General features: G+C 39.9%; 1 protein-coding gene across 1 annotated transcript in view; it reads left to right on the top strand.

The window, feature by feature from the left end:
- Positions 1-18,035, top strand: part of LOC309676958 (polycystin-1-like protein 2) — a gene marked incomplete at both ends in the record, with an annotated part of 41,901 nt that overhangs the window by 18,519 nt on the left and 5,347 nt on the right. Inside the window, 20 exons of the mRNA XM_082489624.1 lie at positions 1,019-1,143; positions 3,265-3,364; positions 4,050-4,275; positions 4,690-4,883; positions 5,316-5,546; positions 5,753-5,854; positions 6,035-6,213; positions 6,565-6,711; positions 7,224-7,423; positions 7,574-7,800; positions 8,332-8,548; positions 9,539-9,767; positions 10,538-10,769; positions 11,218-11,314; positions 12,731-12,871; positions 13,583-13,768; positions 14,632-14,959; positions 15,433-15,566; positions 16,472-16,599; positions 16,940-17,100. Coding sequence (XP_082345750.1) covers positions 1,019-1,143; positions 3,265-3,364; positions 4,050-4,275; positions 4,690-4,883; positions 5,316-5,546; positions 5,753-5,854; positions 6,035-6,213; positions 6,565-6,711; positions 7,224-7,423; positions 7,574-7,800; positions 8,332-8,548; positions 9,539-9,767; positions 10,538-10,769; positions 11,218-11,314; positions 12,731-12,871; positions 13,583-13,768; positions 14,632-14,959; positions 15,433-15,566; positions 16,472-16,599; positions 16,940-17,100 — 3,584 coding nt within the window. The remainder of the gene's footprint in view (positions 1-1,018; positions 1,144-3,264; positions 3,365-4,049; positions 4,276-4,689; positions 4,884-5,315; positions 5,547-5,752; positions 5,855-6,034; positions 6,214-6,564; positions 6,712-7,223; positions 7,424-7,573; positions 7,801-8,331; positions 8,549-9,538; positions 9,768-10,537; positions 10,770-11,217; positions 11,315-12,730; positions 12,872-13,582; positions 13,769-14,631; positions 14,960-15,432; positions 15,567-16,471; positions 16,600-16,939; positions 17,101-18,035) is intronic.

Below are 18,035 nucleotides of genomic sequence, written 5' to 3'. Positions count from 1 at the left end.
GCTCACTTTGGAAGGTTTTTAAGAGTTCTGCTGCCTCTCATATTTTTAAATTGGCATTGGGTAGGGTTCATTGTGACACCATGATAGACTTGAATATCAAAGGAAACTTCTCCCCAATTAGACCTGTTAGACTGCACGGTCTGCTAATGAAGATGATAGAAGCCTGTTAAGATTTATTACATTTAAAGACAAACAGGAGTGAGCACTGGACAACCCATCATCAGTACGCAACCTCTAATGGATGACAAGCACACAGAGATTTTTTCAGATTTGATTCTATCCTCTCCTTTTGCCTCATAATTCAAGGAAGCAACAGGTATTCAATATTCACGATTGGCTCCTCTACTTCAAAGCTGGAATCAGCTCTGGTTGCTGCTTACACTTTTTCAGAAAGCCCACTCTGATTTTATATTCAAAATTGTGCAACGTGTTTATTTTGTCCTATCCTTTCCTATCTATACGTGAATTGTCACAGTGTGCACAGCGTGCTTCCTGGGCTGAACATACTTTAACTTTCATCACCGTAAGGGAGTAAGGCATGAAGTAAATCTAACCAGAGAGAAAAGGTTATGAACTGTTCAAAATCCCCCAGGATAACACACTAATAACACACAATTAATACATAATTAGGTCTTGCTTTTGCAAGTAACTAAGCGCTTAAGTGTGCAGCTAAAGGGCATTAATGTACAGAAGTGAAAGAATATATTGCATTAAATTCATGTCATGTTTGTAGTGCTTCAAATTTCAATGTGTAGAAGTTATAAATAATAGAATATAAAAGCTAAAGCTGCAAGATATATTTATTTGCTATCTGCAATGTTTTAATGAGAATTACAGAAAGTGAATTGCTGATTAGAATAACTGTCTCTGAGATTAAGCAGCACATCACCAAGTTTGCCAGCTTTGTAAGACACTGCAAGTTAGTGTCTGTTTCTAAAAGGAAGTAAAGGCAAATAATGTGCAACTTAATGATTCTGAGGAGCTTTGTTGAAATTTTCCTCCTCTAATCCTTTTCCAGAGTTCAGTGTCACACCAGCTCCTGAACACAGTGGAAAACCTACAGAGTGCCCTTCTGTTTGGGAAAGAACCGGATGACGAACCAACAGTCCTTACCACTCCTTCCGCCACAATGTATATAAACAGGTAACAGTAACAATATCTCCACCTATGCTCCTGACAGTTGATCAAATTTGCCCCAAATATTCATTACATTGTCCTTAAATGGAACCACCTAACTAAATATTGCAGCATAAATGACAACTTCAACAGTGCAATGAGGCTATCATTACTAACTGCAGTAAGAACAGCTTGGACTCCAATTAGCTTCAATAAAGGCACCTTAGAAATTTCATGCTGTATCTTCTTTGACCAACAGAGAATTTACTACTATTTCCTGGATGAGGCAGTGGCTTCTTACCTTTGAAAACTCATGTCAAGCCAGTTAAGGTTTTTTTTTCTTTTCCAAGTTGCCAATAATGACATGTTATATAGAATTGTAACCAGCTTGGCAGAAGCAAATATAATCATGAGGAGCCTGACGAGCATTCTCCATTGCCTATAATCATCCCTAAATTGTTCCCCGAGAGCCTGGTTTTCATCCACATTTAACTGTGCATTCAAATCAAGAACATGTTCACACAGAAACCAGGTACGTCTTTCACATAGGTACACCTAGTTGGGTATAACTTCCTACCCAGATACACCAATTCCACCCCTTTCCTGATGATTCTATGGTGATGTTATGTGGAGTACTGTCAGGGACAGATTAGGTACAAAGTATTTACTGGCGGAGTTAGAAATATTTTTCCAGCTAAGTTATACTTGTGAAGTGAGAAAGTTTTTTCTCTAGATCTGAAGTCCATGCTATTGATGTTTTTTCTGCTGTTTTGTTGTTTTGGTTTTTTTTTCTTCTCTTTTATTCTGTTTTGCTTGTGTCCAACCCTAACTGGACAGATTACAAACAGAAAACATGGACGGCACATCCATTAATATCTCCAATTCCAGCTCTGCCAGCTTTACTCTCCCACCTGCTTCCTCTCTCAGTGTTTCAGGAGTTGATGATGAAACAGTGGATATAAGGGCAAGTAAACAGCTTTTATCTGACTCAATCTCATATACAACTTACGTTCTTGATCTAGTTGTTTTAGAATCCTTTCTCCTTTTACAATGAATATACAAGCACACAAGTCATCCCTCCTGTTATGCCAAGAAATATTTGAAATATTTTTGGTCAAAGAAGCCTTCACTTAAAATAATTGCATGAGGCTGGTTGAGGCTGTTTCAGCAAGCTGAGGAGGAGGAAAGCTTAATTCCCCACCCCATCAGCCCCTCACATACACTCCTGATTCATACTTGCATGGCTAGAGAAGGCAATGGAATGAATCAATACCTATAAATCTATTTGCTGTTTGTTTATATCTAGTGCTCTGAGGAGGATACAACAGCTTAGAGTCCATATCACCATTAAAACTAACCTGCAGCAGTCATGCTTCATCCCAGCTAGAAATAAATGAGTTTGATGCACTCATCCCACAGGAGACAAAAGGCCTGCAAATAATTAATGATAACACATCCCTCATCTGAATTAGGATAGTTTTTTCTCTCAGAACAATAGATTGCATATTATTGTCGTATTTTCATAAATTTTCTAAAGGCCTCTCTACTTGATTTGATGCTCTCAAGAAACCCCTACAATACCTGCCAAATATGTATTTTTTTTTTTATTGTATCTTTTCCAGCTCTGCTAAAAAATGTCCAGAGCCCACTGAAACCAGTGAAAACACATCCATTGTCTTACCTGACTGTTAGGAAAGGTTCCTGAATCCTCTCATTGGACTGACGACTCTGACATACTCTTCTGTGCACTGCTATCATAGTAGAAATAGACTTCTATTCCTAATTCCAAGAGAGGTGCCACAGCCTAGCTTTGGGGGAGTTACTTTGAAAGAGGCTTAGGCAATTGCATTTTGGTATCTGGTGGCTAAAAGGCAAAAGGGTTACAATTAATGGAAAGCAATATACATTGTTGTACACATATTTCAGAATCAAAATCTCTTTCAAGGGCTGGTTTTGGCCTACCTTAGAGATAAGGTAGCTTCTTAATTAAATCTGGCTTCTTTAAAGTTGAGTACTGTTTGGGTCTGAGCTCAGGCTTTATCTATTCAGCAATTTAGAGTGTGAATATAATGAAATATTGCCAATAGCTCAAAGCTGTTTGTCTTGCTAATAGATGGTGAGCTTTGCCGTGAATCCCTTTTTCTCCAGTGACACCAGTTTTGACATCAGTGGAACAGTTGGGGGCCTAAGTCTTACTGGTCTGGATGGCTTGATCATACCAGTCAGCAATCTCAAAGAAAACATTGAAGTAAACCCACTATTTCCTATCCCTCTCCCTCGTTTCTCTTTTTTTCTTTCTCTATTTACAAACTGTCTTTTTTTTCTATCTTCTGTGAAGTGATTGCAAATGGTGGTAGTGTTCATTACAGCGTATAATGGGATCATGGTGTCTGCATCTGTGATGGGGGGATTTGTGTGATTTGAAGACTGAAACAACAAATATTTACACCTTTTCTTTAAAAAGAAGTATCTTACTTTTCATTTAAATGGATGTGAGAATGCTAATGGTTGGAAAATTACTCCAGATTACAGTCATCCCGAAACACAGTGCAATGTCTGATTTCATCATGCAACAACTGTACGCTCGTATTACTACTGCTTGGGCTTCCTAGCCCGTGTATTAGCTGACATCTAAATCATTCATATATGCACTTCATGTAGCCACTCTTTCATTTGTAATCTCAGCTCTTCATTCAGAAATGCACCAAGGGTCATAGACTTTGTGATGAGTCTACATAGGTTTCAAATGAACTTTTCAGAGGTTAGCTGACACTATCAAGAAAATTACTCCGAAGGCAGTCTTTTTTGCGCTGGCCAGGCTTTCCCTATGTTATGAAAAAAGACTATCTACTGTGTGGCTGTATTATGCTTATAGATAATAGAAGTAAAATGCTTTGCTGCATTTAAAGCTATGTCTTTCTGTTTAAAAACAGATAACATTGCCAAGGCTTCCAGCAGCTCAGGAGGACAGGATTCTGTTGAATCTGGGCAATTTTAGCACTTTTCAAGTCAATGTTACCTCAGAAAACACATCTATAGTGATCCACCTGGAATCTGAACATGACATTCCACTAATACTCTACTTAGGATATGGTTATCATCCAAATGAAACTAACTATGATATGAAAAATCATCTGTTCTGTAAGAAAAATACTGGAGGTAAGACAACTTCTTAGTGACTCATGAACTTGTGCATTCTGACCTTTTGTAACCAAAAGACTTTCCCCACCCATAGCAAGTTAAGGGCACTCAGTATGGGGAGAGCTCATCCACAACTTTTACAGCACATGCATATGTATTTATTTGCAGAATGAGCCTTGACCATGAGCTAGACATCTAACTGAAAAGAAACCTCTCAAAGGAGTTTAATTCCGTCATGCTTCAGGGTTCCAATCTCTCGAATACAGTGTTCACTAATAGGACCAAAAAGTGGGATGCTTTGAACAATGAGTTGTGAAGAATTATTTCATACCTGTTTCTTCAGTTTGTTTATTTGTTTATATGCAATACAGCTGCATACTTCTGAATTAACTTTTCTATATATGCATTGAAACTAAAATATTTATGTTCAAGGTGAGACAAACACCTGGGTTCTTAGCCCAGAAGAACTCATTTTTGGAGAGGGAACCTACTACTTCATGGTTTTACAAGACACAGGAATGGATTCCACAGTCTATGACAAGCTAACTATAGCTATCACTTGCTTTGCATCCCGCTGTGTATTTTGGGATGAGCACCAGCGGAACTGGAACAGCTATGGATGTCATGTAAGTAGAGAGAAACAAAACAATGTTTATATTATATATTTCAAAGCCATCCCTTATAATGACCACCTTGTAGCAAAATGATAGCATTGAACTCGCACCATAAAATAAGATCATTTTGAGATGTTTTAATAAACTGAAGAAGTTTACACATACCAGACTAAGCTTCAAATGACATTTCCATTTTGATTTCTTGGGATGGGTTTCTATATAAGAGGAAATGGAACCATTCTGACAAGGCTGTATTACATTATAATGCCTGCTTCTGGCTAGACATTAGAATTAATACTCCTTATTGGAACTTGAAGAATTCTTTTCTATATAGCAGCTCTCCGCACTAACTTACCAATCTCAGCACTGTCTTTTAATTTGCTTGCTAAGTTATCTAATACTTTGAAGCCAAATATTTTATCAGGAATTTTTTCTCGTTTTCAGGTAGGAGCAAAAACAAATCCTAGAAGCACACAGTGCTTCTGCAACCATCTGACCTTCTTTGGGAGCTCGTTCTTTGTCATACCCAATGCCATAGATGTTAGCAGAACTGCACAGCTATTTGGTACATTTGTGGACAACCCCGTGGTGGTAACAACTGTAGGATGCATCTTTTTGATATATGTGCTTGTAGTTATTTGGGCTCGAAGGAAAGACATCCAGGATGATGCCAAAGTAAGTCTTCAGCTAATAAAGACTGAATGTATTTAGACCAATACCTGCTTTGCTTAGCCTGTTTTATCAACCAATCCTACTCCCTTCCTTCTGTTTACTGGTCAGCATATGCATTGTTCACAAGGCGACAAATTCTTATCCACAGCTTTAAGGAATCCACACTTACAGAACAGCTAACACACTGCTTGTATTTTGTTACTCTGCAGGTGAAAATCACAGTACTGGAAGACAATGACCCCTTTGCTCAGTATCGTTATCTTGTGACAGTTTTTACAGGACACCGCCGCGGGGCAGCCACAACCTCCAAGGTATCAATGGCACTGTGCGGTAAGACAATTTATGCACTCCTTTAGAGAGACGGATAATAATAGAGCACCCGAGGCTATTAAACAGGATGGCTAAAATGCCACGTCTAAGCCAGAAAGTCCTTAGATTTGATGAAAGCAGGAGAGAGCAGGAAGTCTTCATTTTGCCATCTTATTCTCCAGGTGACTCTCACCCTCTATGGACTGGAAGGAGAAAGTGAGCCACACCATCTAACTGATCCTGATACACCAGTCTTTGAACGTGGAGGAGTGGATGTTTTCCTACTCTGCACCTTCTTCCCTCTTGGGGAACTGCAGAGTATTAGATTGTGGCATGATAATTCAGGGGACAGTCCATCCTGGTAAGTGGAGATCTGGAGATCCTGGGAAGTAAAGATCCAGGAATATTTTTTATAATGATAACGGTTTTCCTTTTCTAGCACTTGAAAATTATCCTTTCTACAGTTCTAGAAAGGAAAGAAATGTTAGTTTCTCATTTTTGCAGATGAATAGATCAAATTATAATCTAAATTGCAGGACCAGGAGTGCTTCCCATATCCCATGTTCAGTACAAGACAGGATGTGTTCTGTACCTTACAGTTTAGACTTAACCTGAGAAGCCAAAGGCCAGAGTTTGTCCTTCATAGGCCTGTCAAGTCCTAAATTTCGTACCACTGTTACATGTGAATGTGCCCTGTATGTTTTTCCAACAGGTATGTGAATCGAGTATTGGTCCATGATCTGGCATGGGATCAGAAATGGTACTTCCTCTGTAACTCTTGGCTAGCGGTTGATATTGGAGAATGTGTCCTAAATAAAGTGTTCCCAGTAGCTACAGAACAGGACATGAAGCAGTTCAGGTACCTTCTGTTCTATGGACTTTTTTACTCTTGGTAGCAATCAGTCTAGGAAAGCAAGTACGCAAAAAAGATAAAACCCCTAGACAAAAATTAAAACAAGGGAGGTCTTTCCATTGCCCTCAAAGGGCTCTGAACAAGGAGAAGAGGAAGGATGGTTAAGTAAGTCTTACCGTTATCATAACAGTAATACCACACTGGAAATATTGGAGTTAAAGGATAGCCTGACAAGACCTACAGAAACCCAAGCATCTCCTCTTATGTGTAATTTCCCTAAAAACTTATATAGAAACTGCACATGATTAGCTTTCCCTTCATGGTGTGGCCAGAAGGAAAGGACATAAGTAGCTATGACCATTCCATGCAAATCAAGCTGTGACATTTGGTAATTTCTCAGAGTTATTATTTCTTCTGACAGCACCTAGAAGCAGGCAGAGGTCAGGACCGTGAACTACAGCTTTATGCTTCCCTCTCCTTTCCAAGTATCAATTTGATTTCTCTCTCCTTCTTCCCAGCAATCTGTTTTTCATGAAGACCTCCAAGGGTTTCCAGGATGGGCACATCTGGTACTCAGTTTTCAACCGCTCACCACGAAGCTCCTTCACACGAGCCCAGCGTGTGTCATGTTGCTTCTCACTGCTTCTCTGCACTATGCTGACCAGCATCATGTTCTGGGGAGTGCCAAAGGATCCAGCCGAGCAGAAAATGGATTTGGGTACCAATCCTCACCATTGCTTGGGCAGGGAAATGGATAGACAGCAGAATCTAGAAGCAGGACAGTTGAACAAATGGGCTTTTTCACAAGAGAGAGATTTGATGGTTCCTGTGGCTATTTTTAATCCTCCTCTCTGTTTGATCTTGACAGGTAAGATTGAGTTCACATGGCAGGAAGTGATGATTGGCTTTGAGAGCTCCCTCCTCATGTTCCCCATCAACCTGCTCATTGTGCAGATCTTCAGGAACATACAATCCCGGCCAGCCACGGAGGCGAGAGAGAAGAAGCCCGGAAAGAACGGTCGAGTGTCCCCAAGTCTACCTCCCAACCCACAGGTCACCCAGGCTGTCTCACTCACTCCAGAGGCTGTGATAAAGGCAAGTCCCTGTGGCTGTTCCCCAGTGAGTCCTGCACTGCCCTCTGCTGCCATGCACTACCCGATATCCCCGGTTTAACAGCAGAAATCTTCCCTGTCAAATGCCCTTCAGCTTGTCTGAAGTGAAAAGCCAATTATGCACTGGTGCAAAGCACTCATTTACCCACCTACGTGGAGTCCTCGACTTCATTAAGATCTGCCTATGTACATCCCAGCCCTTACACAATTATTATGTGCAGCCAAAATCACTTCGTTTAGGAGCTGAAGCACACATTAAGCAAGACAATGAAGATAAAAGGTCTTTCTCAGCTAAGGTCCTCAGGCAGGTAAGCTGTAGTTTTGAATCCTGAAAGCTGTCTTGCTGAACTCATTGAAAACTGCCTGTCACATCCAGCACTGTAGGATATGCTAACCTTATCCATTCTGGAGATTTCAGCGATTGGTGCAGCTCCTAGCCAGTGGTGCCTTCAGATCACATCAGCTTAACATACTGCAGCCAGAGTCACTGCTGTGTTGCTGCTGTCTTTTCTAGGATATAAGAAGAATTGCCAACTCACTCTTTAAAGCCCTGAAGTCTCCGTCTCTCACTTCAGTATCAGATCTTGGGAAATCAACTAACATCAACACACTATTGGCATTGGTTGAGGACATCATCTGCCAGCAGAACAGAGCTGGGCAAGAGTTTTATGATGAGAGCAAAAAGAAGGATGACCCTATAATTGTCACATTAAGTGCTATGGATATACAAGGTAAACAACACAATGTGACATGGCTACTGAAACCTTTGTAGTGGAAATGATGGTAACGCTGTATGTGATGACCCAAGCTCTTCTTACATTCTGATTCAAAGGCAATTACAGAATCACAGAATAGTTGAGGATGGAAGGGATCTCTCGAGATTGTCTAGTCCACCACCCTGCTCAGAGCAGGGTCATCTGGAGCAGGTTGCCCAGGATCACATCCAATTGGATGTTGAATATCTCCAAGGATGGAGTCTCCACAAATTTTCTGAGGAATGTTCCAGTGTCCAACTGCCCTCACAATACAGAAGTTTTTCCTTATGTTCAGACATAATTTCCCATGTTTTAATTTGTGCCTATTGCCTCTTGTCCTTTCACTGCACATCACTGAGCGCCCAAGTGAGTAAAGACACTGTGACATTTCTATTTCTTATGCTGTAGAATTAAATGTTAGCTACCAGCCTGGCTTGGGAGCAGGATCAGTATCTAATAGCATAGAGACTCACAACTGTCAGTTGTTTCCCAGTCTTTTAGTCCTGCCCTATTTTTCTTCTTGGCCTTGTGCTGTTGTTCCTTTCAGTCCAACTCTTAACTTAGGCATTCATTTATTTTCAATTAAACAATAATGTATGAGTAAACAATCCCACTGATTTCCTTAAGACTTGCATTGTGCTTTTCCAATGAGTGTACCATGCTACTAATTGCACAGGTAAACTATGAACAAATTAGCACTTGATCTTATCTGACTTCTTTATTAAGGTTTAGGACCTCTGTCTTACTAAGATGCCTCCTGGCAACAGATCCAGCCCATTGCAGCAGAAAAGCATTAAAGCTCTAGTACTAAAGTTGCTTTTACATGTCCCTTCCAATGTAACTCTTCACTTTGTCACATTCAAAAGCTTGAGCTCCCATTCTGCTAACCTTTTTACTGAACATTATTTTAACTTAGGGATAGCTATTCTTTTCTTTTAAAAAAATTAAATAATTCCTTGCCTGCAGAAAAACCAAGAAACCCAACTCCAGAGAAGGGAATGTGCGAGCGACTGAAATACAGTGATTACAGTCGCTGCTTGTACATGCAACTCCAGCATGTAGAGATGGAGCTGCAATTACTGGGGCCCCACAAATTTCAGATGCCTCAGAGTTACACACAAGCAGTTCGTCAGGTTCAGCACATGAAGAACCTCCTGGAGAACCGGATCTGCTCATCAGCATCCATCAGTGAGAGGTAATCTAGTTCTCTCTCATTCTCAGTATAAGTAAATCCAGGTCATGAATTCAAAATTGGTCAGGATGACGGAGCCCAAATAATTACTGCTTAATATGTGCTAGATAACCATTATTATAGCTGTAGAGACATGCTTTACTATTAAACTATTGTAGCAGCAACATAGAAATTTCAATGCACTGCAAACTGTACACAAAAGCAATGACAGATCATGGCTCTTTGTCATTTTGGCCTCCAAAATTGAATGTTACAATACAACGCCACATGATAGTAAAGGGCTGGGATAATAACTAAGCTCCAAAGCCTCAGATGTCTCTTAAAATGTATGGATAAAGAAAAATTAATAAGCAGACAGAAATATTTCAGTGAAATCTGATAATTAAGTTGGAAGCATTGAAAACAATACCACTAATTATCTCTCTGGCCTTTATGGGGATCACAAGAGATGTACCCAGCAGCTGAAATGCACTCCTGATTTTATTTGTCAATATTTATACTGGAGGTTCAATTATGCATGAACTGAGGAGTAAATAAGCCCATAATATTTATTTTGATTTTAGCTGATCTCTGCACACTTCTTCATATTTTTGCTCACTGTAGTTTTTGCTATCCATATATCCTATATAACTGCATTAGTTAAAGGAATTTAAAGTATATTGATTGAGATTTTAAATCATAAGATATTGCCTATCACCACTGAACTCAAAGACCGTGATTTTGGCTTCTGTTCCACTGCAGACTGATTTTTTCTCTTCTCGTTGACTCTCAAGGTGGTCCCTTACTGCAAGCTTCTCCGGTGATGGCAAAAAAAGTTCTTCTTCCAAAGGGCTGCCCTGGTGGTTTGTGTTCATTGCATGGTTCCTTGTTGCAGCCACCAGTGGTGTATCTGGGTTCTTTACCATGCTCTATGGGCTGCATTATGGCAAGGAGAACTCCATCAAGTGGCTGATCTCCATGGCCATCTCCTTCTTGGAAAGTCTTTTCATCACACAGCCCTTAAAGGTGAGATCCTCAGAAATACAACCACTGGCCAATATGAACTCATTCTACTATCATTTCATGAAGACAATGTAATGTCTTCTGAAGAACCACAGGATTTAACATGTAAAATGAGAAGTCTTAAAACAAGAGCTAGCAGGTGGTTTACAGCGTTCTGTTGTCTTTGGCTGGCATTAACTCCATCAGTTTCATCTCCCTTGTTTTGTCAGACTTTAACAGGTGATGAGGTTTCTGACCAGGGAAGATATATCATATGGCAAAATCAGTTCAGCTGGATAGACCCCAGCACTGTGCACTCTTTTCTGGTTTATAAGCTTCAGTTGCCTGAGTTCAACAAAGCCAAAGCACAATTGTTTTCTTGCAGTGCCTGGATCCAAAGGGATCCAGGTTAAAGCCTGAGCTTCTTTATGTGAAATGGGCATACAGTGAGTCTATAGCTAATTCTTTCCAGGTGCTGGGATTTGCTGCTTTTTTTGCTCTGGTTCTGAAGAAGGTGGAACATGAGGATGAAGAAAACACAGCTATTGATGGGCCTTTATCCACACCAGGTAACTGCCTGTAAAGTGAGAAATTATTAAAGAAAGTGAAGTGTTCTCCAAGTTTTTGGAGTGCTTTATGCACAAATATGTGACTCAGCTCAACTGAGAACTTCAATGGTTATCTTTATATACCTGAATCTCAGGTGACAAGGTTTGCAGAAATCACTGAATCCACAGGTGCTGTGACTATGTGCCTACTCGTTAGCATTCCCAAGATCAAGTTGGAAGTGGAAACAAACCTAAATAACTAATTTTGTGCCAGCTGGAGAAAAGATAAAGACTAAACTGTATGTTTAGGTTGGATAAATCTTGCAGAACACTTAGTGAAAGAGACCACAAGGTCAAAAAGATATAAGAGAAGAAGTTTTGGATCGAAAGAATAATACCTCCTTGTTTATCTTTTCACTGTTGCAAATATATATACATGCACAATCTACCCTAGCCCTGTTGTAAGACTGCCCCTGTTACTGGAGGACCTACTTGCTGCCAGGATGCTGATATTGGTCTCCTTCCTTCCCTCCATCCCTGGATTGCCTATGTCAGAAAAAAAGAAGTATTCTCCTATATTGATTTGTACTAGATCAAGAATTGTACAAGTGGATAGCCAATCAATTTTCAGTCTGTCAATATTCAAGGAACATCTAGAAAAGAAAATAATAAAATGTGACAAACTGACTGAAGCCATTATAATAAAAATTAAAGAATCGGTGCTATTAGTATGCAGTAATCATGCTTAAGTATTTTATTTCTCATATCAGACGTAAGAAAACTCAGATATACAAGGAGGCTTGTTTTAGCTCTGTGCAGTATTCATCTCAGTATTCATGGCATGGCTTGCAACAAAATCTGTAAGTATTCCACAACCTAGTGAAAATAAGCATGTGACCTAGCGCAAAATGCATTCTTCATCTAGATTGGTTGATCTTTATCTGACAAGCATATCAAAAACTCTCAAGGAAATTTCCCACCTCCTTTAAGTCTTATATGAAAGTTCTCAGTTTACATGCTTTTCCACAAACACAATTATCTGTATCACTCCCATAAAACAAACAGCGGCTTCTGCAATCACAATCATGCCTATAAAAAGCTGACACCAGCAGACAGGAGTCCTAGGGCACAGCAGAGAATCCTGATCTACAGTTTGCTCCCTGATCAGCCTCAGGCTCTGAATACATCACCTTCTGAGATGCTCAGCCCAGTGGGAGGCACCTGGACTACACCGGAGCCTAAACTTAACACACTGTGTTTGTAAGCTCCTTCCCTCTCCACTGTTTACCTTGCTATGCTAATTATTTAAATCACATTCTCAGTCTTCCTAAGGGAAAGCATTAAAGAGAACTGTTTCCTTATAATATCCAAAGAAACAAAAAGTAGGACATCGATGATCTGTTAACTAATTCCAGGGTTTACTGCTCTCACTCACAGGCGATTCAAATCCTCTCTTTGGAGCCCGAAGGGACAGTAGAAGCAATATTTACCGGCCACCTCCAGCAGCTGATGTGGAAAAAATGAAAATCAGCTGCATGAAGGAGCAGAAAGCATTTGCCCTCATCAGAGAAATTTTGGGTATTATCTATATGTAGATTATCTTGGTTTATTCAGTGGCATTCATCAGTATTTTTACATCTGTGAAAATATTGTTCTCTTGGGAAAAAAGTTCTGGCATGTCTTTAGCTTTCCACCAGCCATTATGGTGTAGAGACAGGCTGTTCGGTGGCAGTTGCACCTTAAAGGAGGTGGAATGTTAGCTGGAGATAGAAGTGTGGCTAAGGCTTGATTTTATAGAAAAGAGACACATTAAAGGCATGTGAGAGGTTAAAGAAAAGTTGGAAAGGTTATAAGGAGAAGGTCAACTATTAAATGAAGTGGAAATCAAAAAAGCAGCCGGAGGCCATTTTTCTAAAAGCAGACAGTATCTATAGATAATGATTTATACCCCAGTCTTATTTCCTCTAAAAACAATGGAAAAAATTACCTCAATTTCACTTGGGACAAAGTTAGACTACTCATTTTATTTAGAGATGTCATTACTATTGTTGTTCAGCCAGGCTTCCCACGTATTTTCTTGACTGCTATTCATATTCCAAATGTGATATGCTTAAACTGCAGCACCTTGAATTAGCTTGCATAAATTCATTAGCACTGGTCAGTTAGAGTCTAGGAAAGCGTCTCCTTAACCTAATAAGTGATGACAGCAGTAATCATTCATGCAATCTATTTCAAACAGCAGTGTTAATTCTGAGCTCACAAATGCTGTCTCTTCTTGTTTTTTTCCAGCCTATCTGGGGTTCTTATGGATGCTGTTACTGGTTGCCTATGGGCAGAGAGATCCCAATTCCTACTACTTAAACAAACACATTGAGAACAGCTTTACAGATGGATTCAATGATGTCTACAGTTATCAGGATTTTTTCTCGTGGGCAAACACCACCTTAGTCAAAAATCTTTATGGATCATATAAAGGTGCAGAGTCCCATTGTTTCACTTCAGTTTGCCAGATTCTGAAACATTATCTTTTCTACATATCCCTAACTTGTACACGCATATTTGACTGGAGAAAGAGACTGTAAGTGTATAAGGCTAGTATGGATTCTTACAATATGAATACTAACAAAAGCCCTACAGCTTGACCCCAAGTTTAAAGTGTCTTGATATTCTCCTTGTATTTAATATAACTCCAAAGTTCTGCATTGTAATGTTACATTTTTCACATTTTACATTACTTATTCCAGATATTCAGATATATGCCTCAGTTTTACATGAGTTTCTTTCCATAATCCAAAAAAAGAATGGCAGATAGGTGGCACTACAAAGCTTTTCCTCAGGAGAGCTCTGTTTGCATCATGACTTAGGTCAATGTGAAGGCTAATTATGCAATATCACCATGTTTCTATCTAGCCACATCCAGTAATAACTATGACCCATTTTCCAGCTCACATTTAAGAGTAAATACGGAAGTACATTAGCAGAGTTGTTCATTGGACATGACAGGCACCGACCAGCTGTGGCCACATGAACACTGCATAGAGCTACTCTGCTGTGTGACTCAAAGCAAATAATTTTTTCTCCTCCAAGGCTCAGTTTCCTTCTGTATAAAGTACAGACAGGTAATGATACTGAACTCTGTTATCTCTGGATGTTATCTAAGAACTCAGTTCAAATCAACACAAGGGCTTAATTTGCATTACTATTTTGTTTACAGTGTTTTATAGAAAAAGAATCTATAGCAAAATATTAATGCATCGCTGAATCATAAATGAAATGAAGAAATAACATTAGTAGTTCTGTCATATTACCAGTGCTGTTCTTCTCCCTCTCCTGTTTAGGATTCATTACAGATGGCAATTCCAAGCTGGTGGGTAGTGCTCGAATTCGCCAAGTAAGAGTGAAAGGAGACACCTGCCCTATTTCTCCCAAACTCCACCATGTGATTCAGGAATGCCATGCTCCATATTCCCTACAAACAGAAGACACGTCAGATTATGGGGAACACTGGAATGCTTCAGTCTTTGATAACTCCTCTGACCTGAGCTCAGCATGGCAGTATCAGAGTCAGTCCAAACTGAGAGGGCACCCCATCTGGGGCAAACTGGCCATCTACAGGGGAGGGGGATACATGATTCACCTGGGAACTGATCCTAAGAATGCCTCCAGGTACCACTTGTATTCTTGTAAATTATTAGTGTATCTGCTGTAGCATAAATGATACTCTTTCCTCTGCCCTATTTAAGATTCATTTCAGATTGCATCCCGAGTTTTCCTACTGTGCATTGTAGATATTACTGTGGGGCCATGACATCTTGCTCCATGATAGGTAACAACCAGGATCGAAAATAAGAACCTTTTTCTCCTAACCTATATGAGGTTAATGATCAGATACCCAAGGCACCTCAGGTTTAGCACTGGCCAATATCTGGTACCTGCTTCTCCACAGAAGCCAAAAAGAAGCTTACCACCTAGACTAACAGTACAAATATCCCCTATACTCGGACTTAACAGACCAGATGTCCTCTTGAACATCTTACCTCTGGTTTACTCTTTCTCCATTATAATATCCAAACACTCCTCCGCGTGATACTGTCTCTTTACTGTATGAGTTAGATCATTGACTATACATTTTTTGGCAGAATTCTCCAGTACCTTTTCAACAACATCTGGCTAGACACCTTCACAAGAGCAGTGTTTGTTGAATTTACAGTCTACAATGCCAATGTGAACCTGTTCTGCATTATAAGCCTGATGTTTGAAACCAATGCTTTAGGTGAGAACCTTTTTTAAGTTACACATTTCTGAAGACAGAAAGCAATGCACCAACAGATTGCAGATTGACATGCTGTCAATGTTTACCTAGTTCTTTATTCAGTAAACAGAAGTGTTTTAATAAACCTAATAATGACAGAATTAATGCAAAATTTATAAACCATTGAGGGAAAATGTAGCATCAGAGTAATACAGACTATAATGGAATATCTTATGTTTGCTTATGGTGTGGTCATCTGCTGATGACAAAAACATGGTACTGAAACTTAATCTGCAGAATTTACACAACAGGAACAAGAAGAATGATGTTTCCTAATAATTTCAGCTAATCAGTACAGTATTAAGACAAAAAGTACAAATAACTGTCTTTTTTGTTCCAGAAGACTTCTAATGTATAGCCACGTAATCATACAATACATAATCTGGGTACAATAAAGAAAATAGCGAAACTAGATTCTGGTTTGAAGGCCACAGAAAAACATTTAAGCTGAGCAGCAGCCTCCCTCAGGTCTGTCCCAGTATTGGAAAATGCCCAAACCAGACCACAAAACTCAGCTCATTTTCTTTTTAGAATGAGATTGAGATTTACACCTCCAGGTGCTCCTGCTACATTTCTGCGTTTGTAGTCCGATCCACACTCAGCCCTGCTGGGATTAATATCATACTATCACACAAGAGAGCACTGGCACTCTAAAAGTGCCTGAAAGTCCTGTTTGAGGAAAAATTCAAAGAACAGTTATAAGGCTACTCACATAATCAAGTCTAAATCTTAGTTTGATGGTTGTATTCAGTCTCACATTGATGTGAATGCGAGTACAGAAGTCTTACTGGTGAACTAAATTGTTTGAATGAAAACAGAAAGTTGTCATTATTAGAGCACTGAGGCAAACACTGTTTGGTTTTTAGGGGCCTTCTTCACAAGCGCAGAGCTGCAAAGTGTCCGGCTTTACCCATACACCAACAGTCTCCACATCTTTGTGGTTGCAGCAGAAGTAATTTATTTCCTCTTTATTGTGTACTACATGATAGTACAGGTAAGACCCGATGGAAAGTTTGGCTGACAGCATCTCCTTGTGTCTAATTTTGATTTTACTTACAAAAACTTCAGGACTCTACTTGATTTCAGTAGTGCTGCTGCTGACTTGCACCACTGGAAGATTGAATGAGATACTGTATCTGTATTAAATAATAAAAAGGCAACATTTTATTTGGCTGGAATGCTTCTTTTGAGAAAGATAATGAGAAATTAGTGCAAGACAGTTTTATCAATGTGCAGTAGTCTGTTTAGTGCAGAAGGGATAGCCCTAATCTTTAGAGGTGTATTGTATGATACGGAGTCACGAGACTGAAACAGTAAAATTCCTCTTTTCACAGGGAAAACTGATGAAGACTCTGAAATGGAGATACTTCCACAGCAAGTGGAATGTCCTGGAGATGGCCATTATATTGATGAGCTGGAGTGCCCTGTCAGTGTTTGTAAAGCGGACAGTCCTTGGGACCCGAGACATCAGTTACTACCAGGAACACAAAGAGGAGTAAGTACTAATGCTAGTTAGTGCATCCTTTGTTGGTACTACTTATGCAGAAACAAATCTATTTTTCCTCTTCCCAGATAGCAGCTTGTCTGTGATAGATAATGCTACCCTGTATGGCTACATTCTTGAAGCGTGTGCATATTTCAGGGCTCAGATGTGTGTCAGCAATAGGATTTTCTTCTAATACTGCTCTAATATAATCCAGCAAACTTGAGCCCCAAGTTCCCTAGCCTAGCTGCTGGTTCCCTATCTGCATCACCTTCTTCTGAATCAACAAGCCTTTCTGCTACAGGACCTCTATCGAGATAGCACACAATCTGCCTCATTCTTCATTGTAAAACACCATTGATCAGAGGACAATAATGGCTTACTTAATACAGAATGGATATGATAACATCTGTTAAAAAACAGTCACACAAGAAAGAGGTGTCAGACTCACAGGATAATTTAGGAAGGAAAGGACCTCTAGAGGTCTCTGCTCCAACCTCCTGCTTTGGTGTTAGATCAGGTTGCTCTGGGCCTTGTTTGGTTGAATTATCAGTATTTCACAGAATCACAGAATCACAGAATTATCAGAGTTGGAAGGGACCTCTAGAGATCATCTAGTCCAACTCTCCTGCTAAAGCAGGATTGCCCAGAGCACATTACTCAGGACTGCATCCAGGCGGGTCTTGAAAATCTCCAGGGAAGGGGACTCCACAACCTCCCTGGGCAGCCTGTTCCAGTGCTCTGTCACCCTCACCGTAAAGAACTGTTTCCGTGTATTTGAACGGAACTTCCTGTGTTCTAACTTGTGCCCATTGCCCCTCGTCCTGTCACTTGGAACCAATGAAAAGAGCCTGGCTCCATCCTTCTTCAACCCACCCTTTAGATACTTGTACGCCATAATAAGGTCTCCCCTCAGCCTTCTCTTCTCCAGGCTAAAGAGTCCCAGC

This window comes from Vanellus vanellus, assembly GCF_965231255.1.
Source record: "Vanellus vanellus genome assembly, chromosome: 12".
Lineage (NCBI taxonomy): Eukaryota > Metazoa > Chordata > Aves > Charadriiformes > Charadriidae > Vanellus > Vanellus vanellus.
Note: the sequence above shows the minus strand (reverse complement) of the source record. Positions and strands in the feature narration are given on the sequence as shown.